Here is a 27,877-nt window from a genome sequence, read left to right as displayed (position 1 = left end):
AGCGGGTGTCGGGTCGGGGGAGGGAGTGGGTATTGGGTCGGGGGGGGGGAGCGGGTGTCGGGTCGGTGGGGGGGTGGGGGGGGAGAGCGGGTGTCGGGTCGGGGGAGGGAGTGGGTATCGGGTCGGGGGGGGGGAGCGGGTGTCGGGTCGGGGGAGGGAGTGGGTATCGGGTCGGGGGGGGGGGAGCGGGTGTCGGGTCGGGAGGGGGGGAGCGGGTGTCGGGTCGGTGGGGGGGTGGGGGGGGGAGAGCGGGTGTCGGGTCGGGGGAGGGAGTGGGTGTCGGGTCGGGGGGGGGTGAGCGGGTGTCGGGTCGGGAGGGGGGGAGCGGGTGTCGGGTCGGTGGGGGGGTGGGGGGGGGAGAGCGGGTGTCGGGTCGGGGGAGGGAGTGGGTGTCGGGTCGGGGGGGGGGGAGCGGGTGTCGGGTCGGGAGGGGGGGAGCGGGTGTCGGGTCGGTGGGGGGGTGGGGGGGGGGAGAGCGGGTGTCGGGTCGGGGGAGGGAGTGGGTGTCGGGTCGGGGGGGGGGGAGCGGGTGTCGGGTCGGTGGGGGGGTGGGGGGGGGAGAGCGGGTGTCGGGTCGGGGGAGGGAGTGGGTGTCGGGTCGGGGGGGGGTGAGCGGGTGTCGGGTCGGGAGGGGGGGAGCGGGTGTCGGGTCGGTGGGGGGGTGGGGGGGGGAGAGCGGGTGTCGGGTCGGGGGAGGGAGTGGGTGTCGGGTCGGGGGGGGGGGAGCGGGTGTCGGGTCGGGAGGGGGGGAGCGGGTGTCGGGTCGGTGGGGGGGTGGGGGGGGGGAGAGCGGGTGTCGGGTCGGGGGAGGGAGTGGGTGTCGGGTCGGGGGGGGGGGAGCGGGTGTCGGGTCGGGGGGGGGGAGCGGGCCTCGGGTCGGGGCGGGGGGGAGGAGCGGGTGTCGGGTCTTGGTCGGGGCGGAGGGAGCGGGTCTCGGGTCGGGGGGGGGTGTGGGGGTGGGGGGGAGAGGGGAGAGCGGGTGTCGGGTCGGGTCTGGTCGGCGGGGTGGGGTGGGGTGGGAAGCGAGTGTCGGGTCTGGTCGGGCGGGGAGCAGGAGCTGGCCGTGGGAGGAGCCTCATTCACGCAGCCCCAGTGAGGCCATTGGGCCAGGGCTAGGGGCTGCGTGCTTCGGGCCCCTCCCACACAGTTCGGAGCCTGGAGCTACTGCACTTGCGTGCCGACTGTAGTGCGCATGTCCAGAGGTCCCGGCACTGTTTTCAGCGCCGGGACCTGGCTCCGCCCCCCCACAGCTCGTGCCGGGCGCCCAGCTCGGAGGAGCGCCCGTTTTATTTCTTGTGGAAACTTGGGCCCAATGTTTCAGGTTGTTGACCTTCATCAGAACTGGCAAAAGTTACAGATGTCCCAGGTTTTAAGCAAGTACAGGGAAATGGGGGAGGGGAGAAAAGAAAAAAAGGGAGAGTCTGTGATGGGGTGGAAGGCGGACAGATTAAATAACAAAAGGGAGATGGCAATGGGACAAGTTAAGAGACTAAAGATGGGTCGAGACGAGGTGTCAATTGGAGGTATCAACAGCTGCCGTCCGAAAAAATGGGGGCAGAGGTTGAACTCGATGTTGAATCTAGAAGGCTGTAAAGTGCCTAATTGAAAGATGAGGTGCTGTTCCTCGCGCTTACGTTGAGCTTCATTGAAACAATGTAGGAGGCCGAGGACGGCGAGATCAGAGTGGGAGTGGGACGGAGAATTAAAATGACAGGCGACCGGAAGCTCAGGGTCATGTTTGAGGACTGCTGAACGTGGGGGAGGGTGGGATGCGGGAGGAGAAAAGAGCTCTTGATGTAACCTCCACGAATACGTCCAACCAGAATTGACAATTCTTAACGGTATGGTAGTGTAGGGGCAGCACGGGCCTGCCTACACTTGAGATATGTGTATGCACTAGGCCCGTGCAGCAGAGCTGGTCTCCAGTTGTCTTGGATAACCCTTGCTCTGTCAAGCCCGTGTGGTGGCTGGTGAGCAATGGCCACCACACGGTTAAAAAAAATCCATGCATAGGCATTTTCCACCCCTTCAAGATGTAGTTCGGGACCTGGATTATTAGGTCTTTCATTGAAACACCTGTGAATTTTTTGACGTGGAAGAGGGTCATCCTCGATTTGAGGGACTGCCTCATCATCATCATTGGCGCTCCCTCGGAATTGAAGACTTGCTTCCACTCTAAAAATGAGTTCTTAGGTGGCTGTACAGTCCAATACGAGAACCACAGTCTCTGTCACAGGTTGGACGGATAGTCGTTGAGGGAAGGGGTGGGTGGGACTGGTTTGCCGCACGCTCCTTCCGCTGCCTGCCCTTGATTTCTGCACGTTCTCAACGGCGCGACTCAAGGTACTCAGCGCCCTCCCAGATACACTTTCTCCACTTAGGGCGGTCTTTGGTCAGGGTATCCCAGGTGTCGGTGGGGATGTTGCACTTTACCAGGGAGGCTTTGAGGGTGTCCTTGTAACGTTTCCGCTGCCCACCTTTGGCTCGTTTGCCGTGACAGAGTTCCGAGTAGAGCGCTTACTTTGGGAGTCTCGTGTCGGGCCTGCCCAGCGGAGATGATCAAGTGTGGTCAGTGCTTCGATGCTGGGGATGTTGGCCTGGTTGAGGACGCTAATGTTGGTGCACCTGTCCTCCCAGGGGATCATAGGAGACATCGTTGCTGGTATTTCTCCAATGACTTGAGGTGTCTACTGTACATGGTCCATGTTTCTGAGCCATACAGGAGGGCGGGTATTACTACAGCCCCATAGACCATGAGCTTGGTGGCAGTTTTGAGGGGGGACTGCCTATGCTGATGATGATGATAGTGTTGGGGTTATGAACTAGGAACCTAGCTGTGGTGAGAGTTCAGATCCCACTGTGGCAAGTTACAAAATTGAATTCAATAAATTATTTGTGGATTAGAGCTGCTATTTGTTTAAAAAACAACTGGATCAGTTGACAGGTTTTTATCGGGTAAGGTTATCGAGGCGGGTAACTGTATCACAGTGACCGAGCACGTTCTGTGTGACGATCCCAGGCCTCCTATGTTCAGATCCTGCGACTTGTTTATTTGTGCTGTACCGGCCTCTCTGGGCCAAGACATGAGTCACTCAGCTGGCAGAAGGCCACCAGAAAACAATGATTGCGTCCCACGTCAACAGTGTTACTGCTGCTACACTGCCTTGAGAGGCAGCAAACGGAACTGCCTCTACTCGTGCACCCTGTCTTAAACTTTACATAGAATTCTGCAGAATTTACAGCACAGAAACAGGCCATTCGGACCAACTGATCTGTGCCGGAATTTATGCTCCACACCAGCCCCCTCCCAGCGCTCTTCATCTAACTATCCGCATAACCTTCCAATTCTTTCTCCCTTTTTCTTTCTTTTCTTTTTCGTGTGTTTATCCAGCTTCCCCTTAGATGCATCGATGTTGTAGTAGCGAATTTCACATTCTCACCACTTTTGCTGCAAAGCCTCAAAGCTCTAGGAATTAAAGAGTGCAATGACATTTTCTGTTGCGGATTACACCGCTGCTTCGAGTATTACTGATCTTGCCAAACAGAGCTATAGGATCGGGACACGTGCAGTCTTGTGGCAGGGAAGAGGGCGAAGATATGATACAACCACAACCGTATCCCCAGATATGTTTGATTAGTGATGTTGATTTTGGGAGCAACGTTGGCCAGGGTACTGGCAGAATTGTTCTGCTCTGAATAGTGTTGTGGGGGCCATCAGGACAGTGCGAGCAGTCAAACGTCACTTGCATACCTTTCTGGAACATCTTGTGCAGCTCATCCTCAGTCGTACATCACTCAGTTACTGTTCTTGTAACCTCAAAGAAAAAGAAAGGGCTTACATTTATACAGCGCCTTTCACGACCCTGGGTCGTCTCAAAGCATTTTACAGCCAATGAAAAGTGTAGTCACTGTTGCAATGTAGGAAATGCTGCAATCAATTTGTGCACAGCAAGCTCCTACAAACAGCAATGTAATAATGATCAGATCAACTGTTTTAGTGATGTTGGTTGAGGAGTAGATATTGGCTAGGACACCAGTGATAACTCCCCTGCTCTTCTTTGAAATAGTGCCATGGGATCTTTTATGTCCATCTGAGAGCAAATTGGGTGGGAGTGGGGGATGGGCAAGACAGGAAAGTGTTTAATCCTGACGCTCCAGGCATCATGGTGTGTGAGGCAGGCTTGATTGACCAGCTGATCTTTCCTGCCTGTCATTTTTGTGTTCTCGTATTAACACCTCCACAATGAGGTAAGAAGCTGGGGTGGAAACTGGATTTCCATTTTAAAAACCAGGGGGGAGAAATTCACTGTTTGGGGCGCTAATTTTTAAGTTTGAAAAGTTAGCGGCAGGCACTAATGATTTCAAACTTTTAAAAAAAAATTGCCGTTTGCACTCCCAAGAAGGAACTGGAGCGCTAAATTAAGTCTCCACTTTCTTCTTGGAGCGCAATCGGCAGCAGAGGGGACAGAGACTTCAGCCACACTGCACACTGGGCCATGCTGCACTGCTGCATTCAAAGGTTCCTTCCCTCCCTTAAAGAGAAGGACCATCGCTGCAGGCTCTGCAAAGTTTAAAAAGTACCTACCTGCCATCATCATGGGCAGTCCCTCGAACGAGGATGACTTGCTTCCACAAGAGTTCACAGATGTTTCAATGAAGGACCCGATGTTCCAGTCCTGAACTCCAATTGAGAGGGTGGAAGATGCCTGTGCGTGGATTTTTTTAACGTGTGGTGACCGTTGCACATCAACCATCGCACGGGCTCGACAGAGCTAGGCCTTTATCCAGTGGCAAGGGTTAACCAGGATGACTGGAGGCTCTGCTGCAAAAACTAGGAGTCTTATAGAATTATAGAATCATAAAAATTTACATAGAAACATAGAAAATAGGTGCAGGAGTAGGCCATTCGGTCCTTTGAGCCTGCACCGCCATTCAATAAGATCATGGCTGATCATTCACCTCAGTACCCCTTTGCTGCTTTCTCTCCATACCCCTTGATCCCTTTAGCCATAAGGGCCACATCTAACTCCCTCTTGAATATATCCAATGAACTGGCATCAACAACTCTCTGCGGTAGGGAATTGCACAGATTAACAACTCTCTGAGTGAAGAAGTTTCTCCTCATCTCAGTCCTAAATGGCTTACCCCTAATCCTTAGACTATGTCCCCTGGTTCTGGACTTCCCCAACATCGGGAACACTCTTCCTGCATCTAACCTGTCCAGTCCCGTCAGAATTTTATATGTTTCTATGAGATCCCCTCTCATTCTTCTAAACTCCAGTGAATACAGGCCCAGTTGATCCAGTCTCTCCTCTTATATCAGTCCTGCCATCCTGGGAATCAGTCTGGTGAACCTTCGCTGCACTCCCTCAATAGCAAGAACATCCTTCCTCAGATTAGGAGACCAAAACTGAACACAATATTCCAGGTGAGGCCTCACTAAGGCCCTATACAACTGCAGTAAGACCTCCCTGCTCCTATACTCAAATCCCCTAGCTATGAAGGCCAACATACCATTTGTCTTCTTCACCGCCTGCTGTACCTGCATGCCAACTTTCAATGACTGATGTACCGTTAACATATCCGTTAACAGCACCGTCCACCTATTCCGAATACTCCTCGCATTGAGGCACAGAGCCTTCAGGCTTGTCTTTTTAACACCCGTTGCCCCTTTAGAATTTAGTTGGAATGTGGCCCTTTTTGCTTTTGGCCTTGGGTTTCTCTGCCCTCCACTTTTACATTTCTTCTTTCAAACTATTGCTTCTGCCCACATTCTACTTCCCTCTGTCTCCCTGCATAGGTTCCCATCCCCCTGCCATATTAGTTTAACCCCTCCTCAACAGCACTAGCAAACCACTCCCCCTTGGACATTGGTTCCGGTCCTGCCCAGGTGCAGACTGTCCGGTTTGTACTGGTCCCACCTCCTCCAGAACCGGTTCCAATGTCCCAGGAATTTGAATTCCTCCCTTCTGCACCACTCCTCAAGCCACGTATTCATCTGAGCTCTCCTGCGATTCCTACTCTGACTAGCATGTGGCACTGGTAGCAATCCAGAGATTATTACTTTTGAGGTCCTACTTTTTAATTTAGCTCCTAGCTCCCTAAATTCGTCTTGTAGGACCCATCGTGTCCACGCCAGCTGACAAACAGCTATCCAGCCTAATCCCACTTGCCAGCTCTTGTTCCATAGCCTTGTAGATCATGGCACTTCAACTCGAATAGTCACCAATTAATTCAGTGAGGAATTTAGGAGAAACTTCTTTGCTCAGCGAGTGGTAAGAATGTGAAACTTGCTACCACAGGGAGTAGTTAAGGCGAATGCCAGAAATGCGAGGAAGTACCTCTCAGGGAAGGATGAAGAGGCTGGATCTCTTGAAAACAAAATTCTGAGGGGCGACCTAATAGAGATCTTTAAAATGATGAAAGGTTTTGATAGAGTAAATGCAGAGAGTGTGCTTCCACTTGTGGTGAAGAGCATAACTAGAGGCCATCAATATAAGATCGTCACCAAGAAATGTAATGGGGAATTCAGAAGAAACTTCTTTACCCAAAGAGTGGTGAGAATGTGGAACTTGCTACCACAGGGAGTGATTGAAGTGAATAGTATCGATGCATTTAAGGGGAGGCTAGACAAGTATATGAGGGAGAAGGGAATAGAGGGTTATGCTGATAGAGTTAGATGAGGAAAGACGGGAGGAGGCTCGAGTGGAGCATAAACTCCAGCATGGACTGGTTGGGCCGAATGGCCTGTTTCTGTACTGTAAATCATGTCTGTTTGGACTGTGTTTCCTCCTGTGTTGATGCTGCTGCTGCTCCGAGCAGCAGCTGTGTGCTAATGCGATGAAATTGTACCAAACTACTACACGGATTGAAAACCTACAGAGTAATCCATGCAACAGAACATTAAGGGGAGGAAAAAAATTCCAGGCAGTCAGCTTTTTCCTCCAGCCTCCGCATTCCTTAGCCCTCCCCTTCCCAAAGAAAGTCACAACACTGTTTGAACATGAAGGCTTGACAAATAACAAACTTGTAGAGGTCTCGGAATTGTCCAACGAGTTTGTCCACTGAGCGGGTGAGCCGTAAGGAAAGGAACAAAACAAGTGGGGAAACGGGGCAAATAGTTTTTTTTAAAAATCACATCCATACATATCTAGCTGTAAGAAAGAACTTGCAACTCTACAGCACCTTTCGCGACTTCAGGACATCCCAAAGTATTTTACAGCCAATGAAGTGCTCTTAAAGTGTGGCCATTGCTATAATGTACATCTTGCCCTGCCACCGTCAAAGATTTGTAAATAGGCACCCCCAGTTCCATCTGTTCTTGCACCCCCCTCAAAATAGTGTCATTTAGATTATGAATACAGAAACTGCTGGAAATAGTCAGCAGGTCAGACAGCACCTGTGTAGAAAGAAACAGAGTTAACATTTCAGGTCGACAAACCTTTTATCAGAACTTTAAAAAAAATGTGTTCATTCATGGGATGTGGGCGTCGCTGGCAGCATTTATTGCCCATATTATATCGCATTATACTGCCTGTCCATATTGTTTCCACCAGAGTGCATCACTTCACACACATGAGCTCATCCATCCAGAAAGATGCTGATGCCCCATTCGCCTTTTCTCGCGTCATCCCAAAGTGCTTCACAGCTTCCAAGTTTGTAGCAAGCGCGGCAGCCAGTTTGCGCACAGCAAGGTTCCAAAAACAGCAATGAGATAATCTGTTTAGTGAAAGGTAAACAGAAAATGCAGGAAACACTCAGCAGATGAGAGCCTTTGTTTTTCTCTCTCTCCAGATTGCCAGCATCTGCAGTATTTTGCTTTTGTTTATCTGTTTTAGTGAAATTGCTGAGAGATCGATATCGTCCAGCACTCGAGGGAGAACTCAACTGCTGGTCATGGGAGTCATGGGATCTTTTAGTTGGGGTGGAGTGTACAATGTTTCAGTATAAGAGGTGTTACAGTTGTGTGAAGCGGACTGGTTGGGCTGGGTGCTCTTTGCCTTTCCATCATTGTTCAGAGGTTTATATGTAACCTTTAGGGCTGCTGACCAAGGGCCATGCGGCTCTTTGTCGGCCGGCGTGGAGACGATGGGCCGAAATGGCCTCCTTCTGCGCTGTAAATTTCTATGTTTTACGTCCACCTGAGAGGGCAGACATGACCTCGGTTTAACGTCTCATCTGAAAGATAGCCCCTCCGGCAGTGCAGCACTCCCTTGGTACTGCACTGGAAGTGTCGGCTTGAATTATGTGCTCAAGTCTCTGGAGTTACCTAGTCTTCCCATTTACTGTGTTTAAACTTGGTGTCACTGTGCACTAGGACCTTGATCTTTCACCGAGGATGTTTTCTCAACCTTGGTGGGGTGCGGGGGGCGGTGGGGAAATGATAGCCCATGATATGTCAAAAGTTTATCTTCCATGACATATCATCAAACTGGCAGCATAATTCAGTCAATAACCAGTCCCCGGGTTCAAATTAATTGATATAAACTGCTCAGCCTTTGCACTCTTATTCAATTGCCTCATCTGATATATGTCAAGGGGATCACTGTCCTGCAGTGCACTGACAGAAAGAAAAAAAAGACTTGCATTTATATCGCACCTTTCATGACCTCAGGACCCAAAGCGCTTTACAGCCAATTACGTACTTTTGAGGTGTAGTCACTGTTGTAGTGTGGGAAACGCAATTTGCGCAGAGCAAGCTCCCACAAACAGCAATGTGATGATGACCAGCTAAGCTGTTTTTATGATGTTGATTGAGGGATAAATATTGGCCAGGACACCGGGGCTAAACTCCCCCTGATCTTCTTTGAAATAGTGCCATGGATCTTTTCCGTCCACCTGAGAGATTAGAAAGGATCTCGGCTTAACATTTCCTCTGACAGACTGCATCTCCGACTGTGCAGCACTCCCTCAGCATTGCACTGGCAGCGTCAGCCTAGATTTTTGTGCTCAAGTCTCTGGAGTAGGACTTGAACCCACAACCTTTTGATTCAGCCAAGAGCGCTACCAACTGAGCTACAGGTGACAAATAAACCTGTAGTTACTGTATCACGGTTAGTCATCCTTGTTACCTGATGTCCTCTGACACCCAAGATTCAAGTGTACTGATAGCTGGAGCTGGTAGTGACCGTTTCTGCTGAGCTGCACAAAAGACCTCATGTTAAATGGTGCATCTGTTTACAGTGCAGCAGTGGTTTCAAGGCTGCAATCTAATTTTACTTTGCATAATGGCTATAAACAATTTGAACTTGACTCTGCTGATTTATGACGTTGTCTAAAACACTTGATTAGATTTCTGCCTTGTACATAACAGATAGTTCTTCGATTATTTTATTTTTTATTCGTTCATGGGATGTGGGTGTCGCTGGCAAGGCCAGCAATTATTGTCCATCCCTAATTGCCCTTGAGAAGATGGTGGTGAGCTGCTGCCTTGAAACGCTGCAGTCCGTGTGGTGAAGGTACTCCCATGGTACTGTTCGGGAGGGAGTTCCAAGATTTTGACCCAGCAATGGTGAAGGAACGGCGATATATTTCCAACTCAGGATGGTATGCGACTTGGAGGGGAACGTGGAGATGGTTGTGTTCCCATGTGCCTGCTGCCCTTGTCCTTCTAGGTGGTAGAGGTCGCGGGTTTGGGAGGTGCTGCCGAAGAAGCCTTGGCGAGTTGCTGCGTTGCATCTTGTAGATGGTACACACTGCAGCCACGGTGCGTTAGTAGTGGAGCGAGTGAAGGTTGAAGGTGGTGGATGGGGTGCCAATCAAGCGGGCTGCTTTGTCCTGGATGGTGTCGAGTTTCTTGTGAGTTGATAGAGCTGCACTCGTCCAGGCAAGTGGAGAGTATTCCATTACCCTGATGACTTGTGCCTTGTAGATGATGGAAAGGCTTTGGGGAGTCAGGAGGTGAGACATTTGCTGCAGAATACCCAGCCTCAGACCTGTTCTTGTTGCCACAGTATTTCTGATCAATGGTGACCCCCCAGGATGTTGATGGTGGGGGATTCGGCGATGCCATTGAATGTCAAGTGGCGGTGGTTAGACTCTCCCTTGTTGGAGATAGTCATTGCCTGGCAGTTGTGTGGCACGAATGTTATTTGCCACTTATCAGCCCAAGCCTGAATGTTGTCCAGGTCTTGCTGGGTGTGGGCATGGACTGCTCCATTATCTGAGGAGTTGCGGATGGCTGAACACTGCAATCATCAGCGAATATGCCCACTTCTGACCTTATGATGGAGAGCAAGTCATTGATGAAGCAGCTGAAGATGGTTGGGCCTAGGACACTGCCCTGAGGAACTCCTGCAGCAATGTCCTGGGGCTGTGATGAATGACCTCAAACCATCACAACCATCTTCCTTTATGCTAGCTATGGTTCCAGCCAGTGGAGAGTTTTCCCCCTGATTCCCATTGACTTCAGTTTAACGAGGATTCCTTGATGCCACGCTTGGTCAAATGCTGCCTTGCTGTCAAGGGCAGTCACTCCCACCTAACCTATGGAATTGAGCTCTTTGTCCTTGTTTAGGCCAAAGCTGTAATGAGGTCTGTAGCAAAGTGGTCCTGGTGGAACCCAAAATGGGCAACGGTGAGCAGGTTATTGGTGAGTAAGTGCCGCTTCATAGCATTGTCGATGATACCTTCCATCACTTAGCTGATGATTGAGAGTAGACTGATGGGGCAGTAATTGGCCAGATTGGATTTGTTCTGCTTTTTGTGGACAGGACATACCTGGGCAGTTTTCCACATTGTCGGGTAGATGCCAGTGCTGTAGCTGTACTGGAACAGCTTGGCTGGAGGCCCGGCTAATTCTGGAGCACAAGGCTTCAGCACGACAGCCGGGATGTTGTCGGGGCCCATAGCCTTTGCTGTAACCAGTGCATTCTGCCGTTTCTTGATAACACGTGGAGTGAATCAAATTGGCTGAAGACTGGCTTCTGTGGTGGTGGGGACCTCAGGAGGAGGCCGATAAGGATCATCCACTCAGCACTTCTGGCTGAAGATGGTTGCAAACACTTCATTAAGCATGGGGGATATTGAGCATAGAGCCTCCTCCTCCTGTTAGTTGTTTAATGGTCCACCACCATTCACGACTGGATGTGACAGGACTGCAGACCTTCGATCTGATCCGTTGATTGTGGGATCGCTTAGCCCTGTCTGTGGCATGCTGCTTCTGCTGTTTAGCATACATGTAGTCCTGTGTTGCAGCTTCCCCAGGTTGGCACCACATTTTTAGGTATGTCTGGTGCTGCTCCTGGCATGCCCTTCTACACTCTTCATTGAACCAGAGTTGATCCTCTGGCTTTATAGTAATGGTAGAGTGAGGGAAATGCCAGGCCATGAGGTTACAGATTGTGGTGGAATACAATTCTGCTGCTCCTGATGGCCCATGAATGCCCAGCTTTGAGCTGCTAGATCTGTTCTGAATCTACTTCATGTAGCACAGTGGTAGTGCCACACAACATGATGGAGGGTGTCCACAGTGTGAAGACGGGACTTTGTCTCCACAATGACTGTGGTCACTGTGACCAATGCTGACATGGACAGATGCATCTGCGACAGGTAGATTGGTGTGGACGAGGTCAAGTAGGTTTTTCCCTCGTGTCGTCTGGCAGCTATATCCTCAGGACTTGGCAAGTCAGTAGTGGTGCTACCATGGTGATGGACATTGAAATCCCCCATATTCTGTGCCCTTGCTACTCTCAGTGCCTCTTCCAAGTGATGTTCAACATGGAGGAGTTAATCATCAGGAGGTTCCCTTGTCCATGCTTGACATAAAGCCATGAGACTTCATGGGGTCTGGAGTCAATGTTGAGGACTCCCAGGGCTACTCCCTCCTGACTGTATACACTGTAACGCCACTCCTGGTAGGTATGTCCTGCCGGTGGGACAGGACATACCCAGGGATGGTGATGGAGGAGTCTGGGACATTGGCTGAAAGGTACAATTCTGGGAGTATGACTATGTCAGGCTGTTGCTTGACTAAGTCTGTGGGACAGCTCTCCCAATATTGGCACAAGTTCCCAGATGCTGATGAGGAGGACTTTACAGGGTCGACTGGGCTGGGTGTGCCGTTGTCCTGTCTGTAGCCGGTGCTGAGGGTGGTCTGTCCGGTTTTGTTATTGTTACAACTGAGTGCCTTGGAAGGATATTTCAGAGTCAACCACATTGCTGTGGGTCTGGAGTCACACATAGGACAGACTGGTAAGGATGGCAGATTTCCTTCCCCTAAAGGAAGGACGTTAATGAACCAGTTTTTAAGGACAATCCGAAAGTTTTATGGTCACCATTACTGATACTAGCTTTTTATTCCAGATTTATTTAATTAACGGAATTTAAATTCCCCCAGTTGCCGTGGTGGGATTTGAACTCGTGTCTCCGGATCATTAGTCCAGGTATCTGGATTACTAGTTCAGTAACGTTACCATTATGTTACCGTTCCCAATAAACACCTTGTTTAGATTCCAGCCTGTACCTCACTCCCAGGTACCCATTATTCTATATATAAACCACCTAAACCAATTGTTTAGACTCCAACCTGTAGCTACTCTCTAGCCTGTCAGAGCAGAACTCCCTTGCTCTTCTTCAAAATAGTGCCATGGAATCTTTTACGTCCGCCTGAGAGGGCAGTAGCATTCTTGCCTCTGTGTTCGAAGTTCATGGGTTCAAGCCCCGCCGCATAGACTTGAGCTCATAATCCAGGCTATCACTCCCAATACTGAGGGAGTGCTGCCCTCACGGATTAACGTAAAAGATCCCGCGGCGCTATTTCAAAGAAGAGCAGGTGAGTGTTCCCAATTTCCTGGACAATATTCATCCCTCAACTAACATCACTAAACCAGTTGATCTGATCATTATCACACTGCTGTTTGCGGGACGGGCACCAGGAGCTGGGTTGGAGGCGTATTGCCAATATGGAGACCCGCTTTCAGTGAATTCGCTTGCAATGCGGTGTAAAAGTGGCTCCAATGAGAGACCTGTGGAATCCTCTGCCGAGCGAGTGAATGTGCTGGAAGGTTGGTATAGCAGCACTCGCCTGAAACTCCACAGCAAGGTTAAAACCACCCATGGTGTTAGTGCAAAATGCAACCTGCAATCGGAGCAAAGAAAAACATTCAATCAGGCTCTCTCCTTTCACATTTTCTTTTTTTTTGAAAAGCAAGTGAGTTATTGTGATCTGGATTGCACTGCCTGAAAGGGTGGTGAAAACCGATTCAATGATATCTTTCAAAAGGGAATTGGATCTCTACTTAAGGGAAAAATTTGCAGGGCTGTGTGGAAAGAGCAGGGGGGAGGGGGGCTAATTGGACAAATGGTCGTCTCTTGCGCTGTATAATTTTCTGAACTAGAAACATAGAAACATAGAAAATAGGTGCAGGAGTTTGGCCCTTCGAGCCTGCACTGCCATTCAATGAGTTCATGGCTGAACATGCAACTTTAGTACCCCATTCCTGCTTTCTCACCATACCCCTTGATCCCCCTACCCCTACCCATCAAAAAACATGGTCTTAAATACAGCAATGGTTTTCTCTTCATTTTAGGGTGTCAGCACGTTCCTTGCTCTCCCGTCAGAAGCGGGAGTCTTGCCTTCGTATTACTGCGTCCATGGTGCTGCTCAGCGTTGGCCTTTATTTTGGGTTCCACATTTTGAGGTACAGCAGCCTGGAGGCACCCGAGAAAGGCGGCGGTGCCAAAGATGGGAAGGCCCACCACGGAGAAGGAGATCACCCCCATGACAATCAAGCGGCTCACGCTCACCGTCACAAAAAAGGGGTTTACCATCACGCAGCTGTGGTTACTGATTCAGGTCAGTGGGAGATTCCATTCCCTTCGCTTTGACACAGTTTGTATTCCTTCCTTCTCGTTTCATTGGCTGATGAAGAAAGGTTGAGCAGGTTGGGCCTGTACTTATTGGAGTTTAGAAGAATGAGAGGTGATCTTGAAACATATAAGATTCTGAGGGGGCTTGACAGGGTAGTTGCAGAGAGGATGTTTCCCCTCGTGGGGGAATCTAGAACTAGGGGGCAGAGTCTCAGAATAAAGGGTCGCACATTTAAAACAGAAATGAGGAGAAATTTCTTCTGAGGGTCATGAATCTGGAATTCTCTGCCCCAGAGAGCTGTGGAGGCTGGGTCTTTGAATATATTTAAGGTGGAGATAGACAGTTTTTTACCGATAAGGGGTTATGGGGAGCGGGCAGGGAAGTGGAGCTGAGTCCATGATCAGATCAGCCGTGATCTTATTAAATGGTGGAGCAGGCTCGAGGGGTCAGCAGGCCTACTCCTGCTCCTATTTCTTATGTTCTTATGTTCTTCTCACTGATGGCATTGGCTCCCATGACGCAGGATCGCACAGACACGCTACATTCCCCAAAGTCAGACGCACTAAAGGCCACTACCCAGAAAGACGCTCTCCCTCTCCGCCAGCCAAATGTAGTGAACAGGGCAAGCTTAATTTGGGGTTGTTGGTTCCTGTTGCATTCCTGCTGTGCCCTTTCACCGTCCCGTCCCCCACTGCAACCAACACACCCTTTCCAAGGTTAATAGGTTAATTGATGGCTGTCAGGGAGTTACAAAGTCAGTAACTCGATCACGTGCTCTTAATTAAAGTCATTAAGCATCGATGGAAGCCCGAGTAATTAACCTGCAGGACCATGAAATTGAATTACTTACAGCTTTGAACGCTGTCAATCGGTTCACTTCAAAGTTCTTTTCGTTTTAGTCTTGCAGAGTGAGCGCACTGATTTGACTTAAGAAGTTCTAACGAGCGAAAAAATGATAAAGTATGCACGTTTTTTCATATTGCAGATATTTTATATATAGACCTATAATAAAATGTTTTAAATTATTATTATATTATATTATATTATTCCCTTCCTTCACCTAGCCCTCATCTGAGGCTCCCACCTGTCTTAGCCCTAAATATATATTTTTCTAGTTTCTCTTTGATGTCCCCTCTTAATCTCTCCAAACTCATCTTATCCATGAGACCCACTTCCTGCTCTCTTCACCCTATTCCCACTAAACTGCTGACCACCCAACTTCCTTTTTTGCCTCCCATGTTAGCCGACATTGTTAACGGTTCTCTGTCCTCGGGTATCTTCCCTTCTCCTTCAAATCTGCTGTCATCGTCCCTCTCAAAAAAAAACCCCTTGACCCCACTTTGCTTGCTAGCTATCGCCCCATCTCCAACCTCCCTTTCCTGTCCGAAGTACTTAATCGTGTTGTTGCCTCCGAAATCCATGATCATCTTTCCATGAATTCAATGTTTGAATCCCTTCAATCTGGCTTTCGCCCCTGCCACAGTACCGAAACAGCCCTCATCAAAGTCACAAATTATATCCTTTGTGACTGTGACAAAGGTAAACTATCCCTCCTCATCCTTCTGGACCTGTCTGCAGCCTTTGACACGGTTGATCACCTCCTCCAACGCATCTCCACCAAAGTCCAGCTGGGTGGGACTGCACTCGCCAGGTTCTATTCTTATCTATAATCGTAGCCAGAAAATCTCCTGCAATGGCTTCTCTTCCCACTCCCATATCGTTACCTCTGGTGTCCCCCAAGGATCTATCCTTGGCCCCTTTCTATTTCTCATCTATATGCTGCCCCTTGGCGACATCATCCAAAAACACGGAGTCAGTTTCCACATGTATGTTCTCGACACCCAGCTCTACCTCTCCACCACTTCTATCGACCCCTGCTTGGTATCTAAATTGTCCAGATTGCTTGTCCGACATCCAGTACTGGATGAGCAGAAATTTTCTCCAATTAAATATTGGGAAGACCAAAGCCATTATCTTTGGTCCCCGCCACAAACTGCGTTCCCTAACCACTGACTCCATCCCTCTCCATAGCATCAATCTGAGGGTGAACAAGACTGTTTGCAACCCAGCTGTCATATTTGACCCTGAAATGAGTTTCCAACCACGTATCCGCGGCATAACTAAAACTGCCTTTTTCCACCTCCGTAACATTGCCTGCCTCAGCTCTTCTGCTGTTGAAACCCTCATTCATGCCTTTGTTACCTCCAGACTTGACTACTCCAACTCACTCCTGGCCAGCCTTCCACATTCCACACTACGCAAACTTGAAGTCATCCAAAACTTAGCAGCCCGTGTACTAACCCACATCAAGTCAAGATCACCCATCACCCCTGTGCTTTCTGACCTACACTGGCTCTCAGTTAAACAACACCTCGATTTCAAAATTCTCATCCTGGTTTGCAGATCACTCCATGGACTTGCCCCTCCCTATCTCTGTAATCTTTTTCAGCCTCACAACCCCACAAGGTGTCTGCGCTCCTCAAATTCTGGCCTTTTGAACATCCCTCGTTATAACTGCTCAACCATCGGTGGAGGTGCCTTCAGTTGCCTGGGCCCTAAGCTCTGGAACTCCCTCCCTAAACCTCTCCGCCTCTCTACCTCTCCCTCCTCCTTTAAGACGCTCCTTAAAACCTACCTCTTTGGTCATCTTTAATTTCTTCTGTGGCTCGGTGTCAAATTTATCTGTTTTCTGTAACACTGCTGTGAAGCGCCTTGGGACATTTTACTACATTAAAGACGCTATATAAATACAAGTTATTATTATAATGGACAGGACAGTATATATAGGCTTACATAAATATATATAACTGATTGGACCAGTTATTGGAAAATAATTTTTATTGGTATGAGCGGGGCTCAAGGGTTAAATTATGAGGTCAGGTTGCATAGACTAGGCTTGTATTCCCTTTAGCATAGAAGATTAAGGGATGATCTAATTGATGTGTTTAAGATGATTAAAGGATTTAATAGGGTAGATAGAGAGAAACTGTTTCCTCTGGTATCTGAATCATGAACGGGGTTGGTGGGGAGTGGGGTTATAAAATGACAGCTAGCCTGTTCTGGGGTGATGTCACAAAGCACACCTTCACACAAAGAGTAGTGGAAATCTGGAGCAGTCCTTCAAAAGGCTGTGGATGCTGGGGGTCAATTGGAGCTTTCAAGATGGAGATGGATAGATTTTGTTGAATAAGGGTTTCAAGAGATATGGAGCAAAGGCAGGTAAATGAAGCTTGAGGTACAGATCAACCATGATCTAAATAAATGGCAGAACAGGCTTGAGAGGCTGAATAGCTGACTCATGTTCCTATATAAAAAATATTATGTTCCTATAAGTACTTTGATAGGTAAGGGCACATTGAAAGAAGCAAGAGGAGCAAAGTCATGAAAATTTTAGCTTCTGACTGGGAAAAATGGATTTCAGCACTCATAAAATTTAAAACCATGACTGATCGATGAACCCACGGCGCATTTCATGACTTAAAAAGACAGATCAGCACAGCGCATCTCCCATACACGAGGGAAATAAAAACGCTGGGACAAAAAAAAGGCTTTAAATTCAGTACATTTTCAATCCTGTCACAAAATTCTATATAGCTCTTTCCACAAACCTCTCAACATTATTCTTAATAAAGGTTACATTGACAAGAATACTGTGTCCAGTTTTGGTCGTCTCACATGGTGAGCGATATCGAGACTCTGGAAATGATTCAGAGGTGGACCACTAGATTGATACTTGGCTCAAAAGGGCGCTAGTTGGAAAAAATTCTGAGGGACCGGATAAATCTTCATCTAGAAAGACACGGATTAATCAAGGACAGTCAGCATGGATTTGTTAAGGGAGGGTCGTGTCTGACGAACTTGATTGAATTTTTTGAGGAGGTAACGAGGTTTGGTGAGGGTAGTATGTTTGATGCAGAGTATATGGATATTAGCAAGGCTTTTGATAAAGTCACACATGGCAGACTAGTCACGAAAGTAAAACCCCATGGGATCCAAGGCAAAGTTGGATCCAAAATAGGCTCGGGCAGGAAGTAAAGGGTAATGGTTGCTGGGTGTTTTTGTGACTGGAAGGCTGTATTCAGTGGGGATCCGCAGGGCTCAGTGCTGGGTCCCTTGCTTTTTGTGGTATATATCAATGATTTGGACTTGAATGTAGGGGGTATGATTAAGAAGTTTGCAGATGATACAAAAAAATGGCCATTTGATTGATAATGAAGAGAAAGCTGTAGACTGGAGGAAGATATCCATGAAATGGAATTCAATCTGGAGAAGTAATGTATTTGGGAGGCAAGGGATTCCACATTAAACGGTAGGACACTGAGAAGTGTAGAGGAACAAAGGGACCTTGGATTGCATGTCCACAGATCCCTGAAGGTAGCAGGTCAGATAGATAAGGTGGATAACAAGGCATATGGAATGCTATCCTTTATTAGCCAAAGCATAGAATACAAGAGCAGGGAAGTTATACTTGAACTGTATAAAACACTAGTTAGGCCACAGCTAGAGTACTGCGTGCAGTTCTGGTCACCGCATTACAGGAAGGACGTGATTTCTCTAGAGAGAGTACAGAGGAGATTTACGAGGATGTTGCCTGGACTGGAGAATTTTAGCTATGAGGAAAGATTGGATAGGCTAGGTTTGTTTTCTTTGGAACATAGGAGACTGAGGGGAGACCTTATTGAGGCGCAGAAAACTATGAGGGGCGTAGGTAGAGTGGATAGGAAGGTCCTTTTTCCCTCAGCAGTGGGGTCAACAACCAGGGGGCATAAATGTAAAATAATTGGTAGGGATTTGAGGGGAAGCTTTTTCACCCAGAGTGTGGTGGGGGTCTGGATCTCTCTGCCTGAAAGGATAGTGGAGGAAGAAACCCTCACTAGATTTAAAAAGTACTTGGATATGCACTTGAAGTATCGTAACCTACGGACCAAGAGCTGGAAAGTGTGATTAGGCTGGATTGCTCTTTGTCGGCTGACGCGGACACAATGGGCCAAAATGGTCTCCTTCCGTGATGTAAATTTCTATGATTCTATGAGTTACCACCATAGGTTCAGAGAGCTGAGTCTCAAAAGGCGTAGACTTTGGGGAGATTTGATTGAGGTCTTTAAAATGGTGAAAGGATTAGGCTCTGGCCATGTGGCTAGACTATTTGACTTGGATAGGTTTAGGGAGGACCAGGCGTCATAAGCATCGAACTAGGTTAGATATCAGGAGGTAGCTCTTATTGTAGAGGGACATCGAGCTTCAGAGCGAGTTGCTGGTTCGTGCATTGAATGTTAATTAGGAAGCTGGGAGCTTTGCTGGGTGTGGCTGATCTCTGCATACAAAGGTCCTTCACCAGCCTGTCACCGCCGCACAGCACTGCCCTCCAATCATCAAAATCCATGCCGCGGCCCTGGACAACGTGGGCCATCTCCCATAACGTGGGCCATTTCCCATATCTTGGGAGCCTCTTATCAACAAAGGTAGACATTGATGCGGAGATTCAGCATCGCCTCCAGTGCGCCAGCGCAGCATTCGGCCGTCTGAGGAAAAGAGTGTTTGAAGACCAGGCCCTCAAATCTACCACCAAATTCATGGTCTACAGGGCTGTAGTAATACCCGCCCTCCTCTATGGGTCTGGGGCATGGACGATGTACAGAAGGCACCTCAAGTCGCTGGAGATATATCACCAACAATGTCTCCGCAAGATCCTGAAAATCTCCTGGGAGGACAGGCGCACAAACATCAGTGTCCTCGACCAGGCTAACATCCCCAGCATTGAAGCACTGACCACACTCGATCAGCTTCGCTGGGCATGCCAGATACGAGACTCCCTAAGCAAATGCTTTATGTGGAGCTCCTTCATGGTAAACGAGCCAAAGGAGGACAGCGATAACGTTATAAGGACACCCTCAAAGCCTCCCTGGTAAAGTGCGACATCACCACTGACACTTGGGAGACCCTGGCCGCAGAACGCCCGAGGTGGAGAAAGTCCATCCGGGAGGGCGTTGAGCTCTGAGTCTCGACGCAAGGAGCATGAAGAGGCCAGGCGCAGGCAGCGGAAGGAGCGCGCGGCAAAACAGCCCCACCGACCCCTTCCCCCGACGAATGTCTGTCCCACCTGTGACAGGGTCTGTGGCTCTCGTATCGGACTGTTCAGCCATCAAAGAACTCACTTTGGGAGTGGAAGCAGGTCCTCCTCGATTCCGAGGGACTGCCTATGATGATGACAAGAGGTAGGTGGGCCATTGGTCGCTGTGGTCTTCTAGCACTCTGTTCCATTGCCTTTGGAGGTCAGAGTGGAAGTTCCCAGATTTTTTCCCCCTCAATTAGTGTCAGCTGTGGTTCACTGGGTAGCACGCTGGCCTCTGAGTCAGGAGGTTGTGGGTTCAAGTCCTACTCCAGGAACTTGAGCCCACAAATCTAGGCTGACACTCCAGTGCAGTACTGAGGGAGCACTGCACTTTTGGAGCTGCCATCTTTCGGATGAGTCGTTAAACTGAGGCTCCGTCTGCCCCCTCAGGTGGCTGTAAAAGATTCCATGACACTATTTCGAAGAAAGGCAAGGGAGTTAGCTTCCTTTCTTTTCTTTTCTTTCTTCCTTTCCTTTCCCCTCTCTCTCTCTCTCTCTCTCTCTCTCTCTCTCTTTCTTGCCTGTCCAGGAGATTTCGTGAGAGAGGGTGGGGATCAGTGAAGGGATGCTTAGTTGCACCATGATGTTATTGGGCTGGATCGATTGACCAATTGGGAATTTTCCTGTCCCATCATTTTTGAATGTGAGTAGATTAAACTCATAAGACTATTAAACTGCCGGAGAGATCCCCTGGGAAAGAAAGCAGGTAAATAGTTTACAGGGGGAGCATGGAGCTGGTGAATGAGTGACAAGGCAGGAAAATCTTGGGGAAAGAGTTCTGTGGGGGTAGGGGGGAGGGGGAAGAGGGGAGTTGGGGGGGAGCAGTAGGCAAGAGCGTAGTGGCAGGGAAAAGAGTGGAAGAGCTGTAGTGATAGGGGATTTGATTGTAAGGGGAATAGATAGACGTTTCTGCGGCCACAACCGAGACTCCAGGATGGAATGTTGCCTCCCTGTTGCAAGGGTCAAGGATGTCTCGGAGCGGGTGCAGGGCATTCTGAAAAGGGAGGGTGAACAGCCAGTTGTCGTGGTGCATATAGGTACCAATGATATAGGTAAAAACCAGCATGAGGTCCTACAAGATGAATTTAGGGAGCTAGGAGCTAAATTAAAAAGTAGGACCTCAAAAGTAGTAATCTCAGGATTGCTACCAGTGCCACGTGCTAGTCAGAGTAGCAATCGCAGAATAGCTCAGATGAATACGTGGCTTGAGGAGTGGTACAGCAGGGAGAGATTCAAATTCCTGGGACATTGGATCCGGTTCTGGGGGAGATGGGACCAGTACAAATCGGACGGCCTGCACCCTGGGCAGGACCGGAATCAATGTCCGAGGGGGAGTGTTTGCTCGTGCTGTTGGGGAGGAGTTAAACTAATATGGCAGGGGGATAGGAACCTATGCAGGGAGACAGAGGGAAGTAGAATGGGGGCAGAAGCAAAAGATAGAAAGAAGGAAAGTAAAAGTGGAAGGCAGAGAAACCAAAGGCAAAAAGCAAAAAGAGACTCATTACAGCAAAATTCTAAAGGGGCAAAGTGTGTTAGAAAGACAAGCCTGAAGACTCTGTGCCTCAATGCGAGGAGTATTCGGAATAAGGTGGACAAATTAATTGCGCAGATAGCAGTTAACGGGTATGATGTAATTGGCATCACGGGGTAATGGCTCCAGGGTGACCAAGGCTGGGTACTCAACATCCAGGGGTATTCAACATTTAGGAAGGATAGACAGAAAGGAAAAGGAGGCGGGGTGGCATTGCTGGTTAAAGAGGAAATTAATGCAATAGTAAGGAAGGACATTAGCTTGGATGATGTGGAATCTGTATGGGTCGAGCTGCGAAATACCAAGGGGCAGAAAACGCGAATGGGAGTTGTGTACAGACCATCAAACAGTGCTAGTAAGTTTGGGGACAGCATCAAACAAGAAGTTAGGGATGCATGCAATAAAGGTGCAGCAGTTATCATGAGTGATTTTAATCTACATATTGATTGGGCTAACCAAACTGGTAGCAATGCGGTGGAGGAAGATTTCCTGGTGTGTATTAGGGATGGTTTTCTGGACCAATATGTCGAGGAACCAACCAGGAAGCTGGCCATCCTAGACTGTGTGATGTGTAATGAGAAAGGACTCATTAGCAATCTTGTTGTGCGAGACCCCTTGGGGAAGAGTGACCATAACATGGTAGAATTCTTTATTAGGATGGAGAGTGACACAGTTAATTCAGAAACAAGGATCCTGAACTTAAGGAAAGGTAACTTCGATGGTTTGAGGTGTGAATTGGCTAGAATAGACTGGCAAATGATACTTAAAGGGTTGATGGTGGATAGGCAATGGCAAATATTTAAAGATCACATGGATGAAGTTCAGCAATTGTACATCCCTGCCTGGAGTAAAAATAAAAAGGGGAAGGTGGCTCAATCGTGGCTAACAAGGGAAATTAAGGATAGTGTTAAATCCAAGGAAGAGGCATATAAATTGGCCAGAAAAAGCAGCAAACCTGAGTACTGGGAGAAGTTTCGAATTCAGCAGAGGAGGACAAAGGGTTTAATTAAGAGGGGGAAAATAGAGTACTAGAAGAAGCTTGCCGGGAACATAAAAACTGACTGCAAAAGCTTCTATAGATATGTGAAGAGAAAAAGATTAGTTAAGACAAACGTAGGTCCCTTGCAGTCGGATTCAGGTGAATTTTTAATGGGGAACAAAGAGATGGCAGACCAATTGAACCAATACTTTGGTTCTGTCTTCACGAAGTAAGACACAAATAACCTTCCAGAAGTACTAGGGACCGAGGTTCTAGTGAGAAGGAGGAACTGAAGGAAATCCTTATTAGATGGGAAATTGTGTTCGGGAAATTGATGGGATTGAAGGCTGATAAATCCCCGGGGCCTGATGGTCTGCAATCCCAGAGTACTTTAGGAAGTGGCCCTAGAAATAGTGGATGCATTGGTGATCATTTTCCAACAGTCTATCGACTCGGGATCAGTTCCTATGGACTGGAGGGTAGCTAATGTAACACCACTTTTTAAAAAGGGAGGGAGAGAGAAAACGGGTAATTATAGACCGGTTAGCCTGACATCAGTAGTGGGGAAAATGTTGGAATCAATTATTAAAGATGAAATAGCAGCGCATTTGGAAAGCAGTGACGGGATCGGTCCAAGTCAGCATGGATTTATGAAAGGGAAATCATGCTTGACAAATCTTCTGGAATTTTTTGAGGATGTAACTAGTAGAGTGGACAAGGGAGAACCAGTGGATGTGGTGTATTTGGACTTTCAAAAGGCTTTTGACAAGGTCCCACACAAGAGATCGGTGTGCAAAATCAAAGCACATGGTATTGGGGATAATATACTGACATGGATAGAGAACTGGTTGGCAGACAGGAAGCAAAGAGTCGGGATAAACGGGTCCTTTTCAGAATGGCAGGCAGTGACTAGTGGAGTGCCGCAGGGCTCAGTGCTGGGACCCCAGCTCTTTACAATATACATCAATGATTTGGATGAAGGAATTGAGTGTAATATCTCCAAGTTTGCAGATGACATGAAACTGGGTGGCGGTGTGAGCTGTGAGGGGGACGCCAAGAGGCTGCAGGGTGACTTAGACAAGTTAGGTGAGTGGGCAAAGGCATGGCAGATGCAGTATAATGTGGATAAATGTGAGGTTATCCACTTTGGGGGCAAAAACGCAAAGACAGAATATTATCTGAATGGTGGCAGATTAGGAAAAGGGGAGGTGCAACGAGACCTGGGTGTCATGGCCAGTCATTGAAAATTGGCATGCAGGTACAGCAGGCAGTAAAGAAGGCAAATGGTATGTTGGCCTCCATAACTAGGGGATTTGAGTATAGGAACAGGGAGGTCTTACTGCAGTTGTATAGGGCCTTGGTGAGGCCTCACCTGGAATATTGTGTTCAGTTTTGGTCTCCTAATCCGAGGAAGGATGTTCTTGCTATTGAGGGAGTGCAGCGAAGGTTCACCAGACTGATTCCTGGGATGGCTGGACTGACCTATGAGGAGAGACTGGATCAACTGGGCCTTTATACATTGGAGTTTCGAAGGATGAGAGGGGATCTCATAGAACCATGCAAGATTCTGACGGGAGGGGACAGGTTAGATGTGGGTAGATTAATCCCAATGTTGGGGAAGTCCAGAACCAGGGGACACAGTCTTGGGATAAGGGGCAGGCCATTTAGGACTGAGATGAGGAGAAACTTCTTCACTCAGAGAGTTGTTAACCTGTGACATTCCCAGCCGCAGAGAGTTGTTGATGCCAGTTCATTGGATATATTCAAGAGGGAGTTAGATATGGCCCTTATGGCTAAAGGGATCAAGGGGTATGGAGAGAAAGCAGGAAAGGAGTACTGAGGTGAGTGATCAGCCATGATCTTATTGAATGGTGGTGCAGGCTCAAAGTGCCGAATGGCCTACTCCTGCACCTATTTTCTATGTTTCTATGTGCTGACATGGTGAGGAATGCCCTAACCAGAAGGCATGGCCGAGAGAGCTCACTCGAGTAGGAAAGGGCAAAGGCCACGGAGAGATTAGAAAACAAAGATGAGCTTAAAATCGAGAGACACAGTGGAGTCTGTCGAGGCTGGTGTTGGGAGATTGGGACTTTGTCCATGAGCTGCTCAAGACGTTCGTGTTCGTGGGGGTGGGGTGAGAGTACGTTAAGAGTTTCGATGGCAATAAGAAAGAATGAACTTGCACATTTGCATAGCTCTTTTCACAACCTCAGGAAGTCCCAAAACTCTTTACAGCCAATGAAGTACTTTGAAATGTAGTCACTGTTGTAATTTGGGAAAAGTGACAGCCATATTGCACTTAGCAAGCTCCCACAAACAGCAGTGCGATAATGAGGATCTATCTGTCTTTTAGTAATGTTGGTTGATGGATAAATACTGGCCTGGACACGGATTTTGAACTTCTCTGCTCTTTTTCGAAATAATATCCTGGGATCATTTATGTCCACCTGAAGGGGCAGACAAGTCCCCCAATATTTATTCATTCTGGCAAGGCTGGTATTTATTGCCCATCCCAAATTGCCCATGAGAGGGCGGTGGTGAGCTGCCTTCTTGAACCGCTGCAGTCCGTGTGGAGGAGATGCTCCCACAGTGCTGTCAGGGAGGGAGTTCCAAGATTTTGACCCAACGACGATGAAGGAACAGTGATATATTTCCAAGTCAGGGTGGTGTGTGACTTGGAGGGGAATGTGGAGGTGGTGGTGTTCCCACGCGCCTGCTGCCCTTGTCCTTCTAGGTGGTGGAGGTCGCGGGTTTGGGAGGTGCTGCCAAAGAAGCCTTGGCGAGTTGCTGCGGTGCATCTTGTAGATGGTGCACACTGCAGCCACGGTGCACCGGTGGTGGAGGGAGTGAGTGTTGGAGGTGGTGGATGGGGTGGCCAATCAAGTGGGCGGCTTTGGCCTGGATAGTATTGAATATCGCCGCAGAATATCTCAGCCGAAAGACAGCACTCCCTCACTGGGAGTGTCAGCTGAGAAAGTGTGAGGGTTATACACAAAAGTCACCGGGCATAATCGCAGTCATCAACCAAGTTTGAGCTCTTGGGAAAAACTTTCAAAGGTGAAAGTCCAGAAAAAGTAAGTGACAGGAAATCCTTTATGTAATACTTTTTTTTTTTAACGAGTACGTTTGTTTAAGGAATACTTTCACAGATTGTCTTTTCTGAAAAGCCTAAGTGAAGGGCCAAAGCCTGTAGCGCAGGCTGGAATAAAAATAATTGTAAGAGGATATCCAATAAATCAGGAGGTAGTGGTTTAATAATGCCAAGCTTGGTTTTTAATAAGCTTGTTATTCTTAAGAGGATGGGAAGAACGAGGCTGTGGAGATGTCCTCCGATGATGACAAATGAGTCACCAGATAGCTAATGAGTTGGGATGTGTCTGAGAGTCTGCTTGAGGTCCACTAGCATCCTCTATTATCGCTAATGTCATGCTGCTGCCCATTCGGGAGTCAATTAAATGCTGCACAGTGATCGATCCAGTGTAGGGGAATCCAATTCCAGCTGTTTACCCCCAGCACTTTAATGCAGTGCAAAGGTCAGCGACGCATCCAATCCTACGGGATCGATGGAGGTCGGAGAGGCCCTGAAGCTGACATTTAGATCCGAGCTCAGAATCTGAGCGAAACCTTGAGCCAAAAAACCCTGGAAGATTACGACACTGCCTGAACCTCTCCACCGGATTCTAGCCTGTAACTTGCTCCTAGGTATCCATTATTCCTTATGATCTAGGATTTGCCAACACTGCGCTGTAGGTTTCATCACATAACATTCAACCACCCCGCCCAGTTAAAAGGCCTTTTTTTTTATCCTTCTCCAATATTTTTAAAACGAATTTAACAAATACACTTTTTTTTAAAAAAAAGTCCCCAGTGATTTTCCTCCCGGTGTTGCTTGTAGCTATGCCCTGGAGATGAATCTTAAATTCATGGAGACTCCAGGGCACTCCAGACGGTTTGGCAAACCCTATTATGCTCCATTAATTAGTTTTGTAGTTGTCTAGTTATTACTTGTAATCACGGCATGCTAGCTTCCTCTGTTTATTGTCCCGTGTCCATGCGATAAATTCTAAGCTGCCGATAGTGGCTACTCTTGGAATGCTCAGGAATGTACACACGAGTGATCTAATGCAAACCGTTTCTTTCCTGTGCCGTTAAGAGATCTGCTCCGGCTTTGCGAAGGAGATCTTGACGAAAGGTGGGACTGCGGTAGATGCTGGAGTTGCAGCGATGCTCTGTTTGGGAGTGGTGCATCCTCACAGCACTGGAATAGGTAGGTGATGCAACCCATAGTGCCCATTTTGCAGCTTATAATTTGAACTCGGGTATGGAATCATAGAAATTTACAGCATGGAAGGCGGCCATTTCAGCCCATCGTGTCCACGTCGGCCGACAAAGAGCGATCCAGCCTAATCCCACTGTCCAGCTCTTGGTTCGTAGCCCTGCAGGTTACGGCACTTCAGTTGCAGATCCAAGTACTTTTTAAATGTGGTGAGGGTTTCTGCCTTTACCACCCTTTCAAGCAGGGAGTTCCAGAACCCCACCGCCCTCTGGGTGAAAACATTTCCCCTCAAATCCCCGCCAAACCGCGTACCAATTACTTTAAATCTGTGCTCCCTGGTTGTTGACCTCTCTGCTAAGGGAAATAGGCCTTCCTATCTACTCAATCCTGGCCCCTCATAATTTTAAAAAACCTCAATAAGGTCTCTCCTCAGCCTCCTCTGTTCCAAAGAAAACAAACCCAGCCCATCCCATCTTTCCTCATAGCTAAAATTCTCCAGTCCAGACAAAATCCTCGTAAATCTCCTCTGTACCCTCTCTAGTGCAATCACATTTTTCCTGTAATGTGGTGACCAGAACTGCACGCAGTACTCTAGCTATGGCCTAACTAGTGTTTTGTGCAGTTCAAACATAAGCTCCCCCCTGCTCTTGTATTCCATGCCTTGGCTAATAAAGCAAGTATTCCGCATGCCTTCTTAACCACCTTATCTACCTGGCCTGCTACCTTCAGGGACCTGTGGACAGGCACTCCAAGGTCCTTTTGTTCCTCTACACTTGTATTCCCTTGCCTTGTTAGCCCTCCTCATGGGGAGGGAGCAATGGGGTGGACACCAGAGATGCTTATTGTCTGTAGTTTGACCAGGGAGTTTTCAAGAAGCCTAATGCCTCAACGTATCTGTCCAGTGATTAGCGGCTCTGTACCAAACCAGAAGACCCCAGGTCGAGCTAATCTCATCCAGGGTGGCAGTAAGAGGCATTAAATTTGGCCTCAGCACCTCTGAGTTAGCGAGGCAAAATTGGCTAGTTCTCGATTATTGTCCAGAGGTCTCTGCTGCGTGAATGGAATGGGCAGGTGTGTGTGGGGGGTGGGTGAATATGTCTGTGGGGTGGGGGGGGATTGGTTGGTTTTGTGGGGGGGGTGCGTGGTTGTGTTAGGTATGTGTGTGTGGG

General features: G+C 48.3%; 1 protein-coding gene across 2 annotated transcripts in view; it reads left to right on the top strand.

The window, feature by feature from the left end:
* LOC139275680 (glutathione hydrolase 6-like) overlaps window positions 1-27,877 on the top strand; it is a 74,718-nt gene that overhangs the window by 40,624 nt on the left and 6,217 nt on the right. The window contains exons 1-3 of one of the 2 annotated variants that reach the window (XM_070892954.1): window positions 9,523-9,546; window positions 13,530-13,795; window positions 26,586-26,699. In XM_070892954.1, the coding sequence (XP_070749055.1) occupies window positions 13,594-13,795; window positions 26,586-26,699 (316 nt within the window). In that variant the 5' untranslated portion in view covers window positions 9,523-9,546; window positions 13,530-13,593. Of the gene's footprint in view, window positions 1-9,522; window positions 9,547-13,529; window positions 13,796-26,585; window positions 26,700-27,877 lie in introns of those variants that run through there. The other variant, XM_070892880.1, reaches the window with a different exon arrangement.

The sequence above is a fragment of the Pristiophorus japonicus genome, chromosome 1, assembly GCF_044704955.1.
Source record: "Pristiophorus japonicus isolate sPriJap1 chromosome 1, sPriJap1.hap1, whole genome shotgun sequence".
NCBI classification, from domain to species: domain Eukaryota; kingdom Metazoa; phylum Chordata; class Chondrichthyes; family Pristiophoridae; genus Pristiophorus; species Pristiophorus japonicus.
The sequence above is the reverse complement of the archived record's forward strand: the minus strand, read 5'-3'. Positions and strand labels throughout refer to the sequence as shown.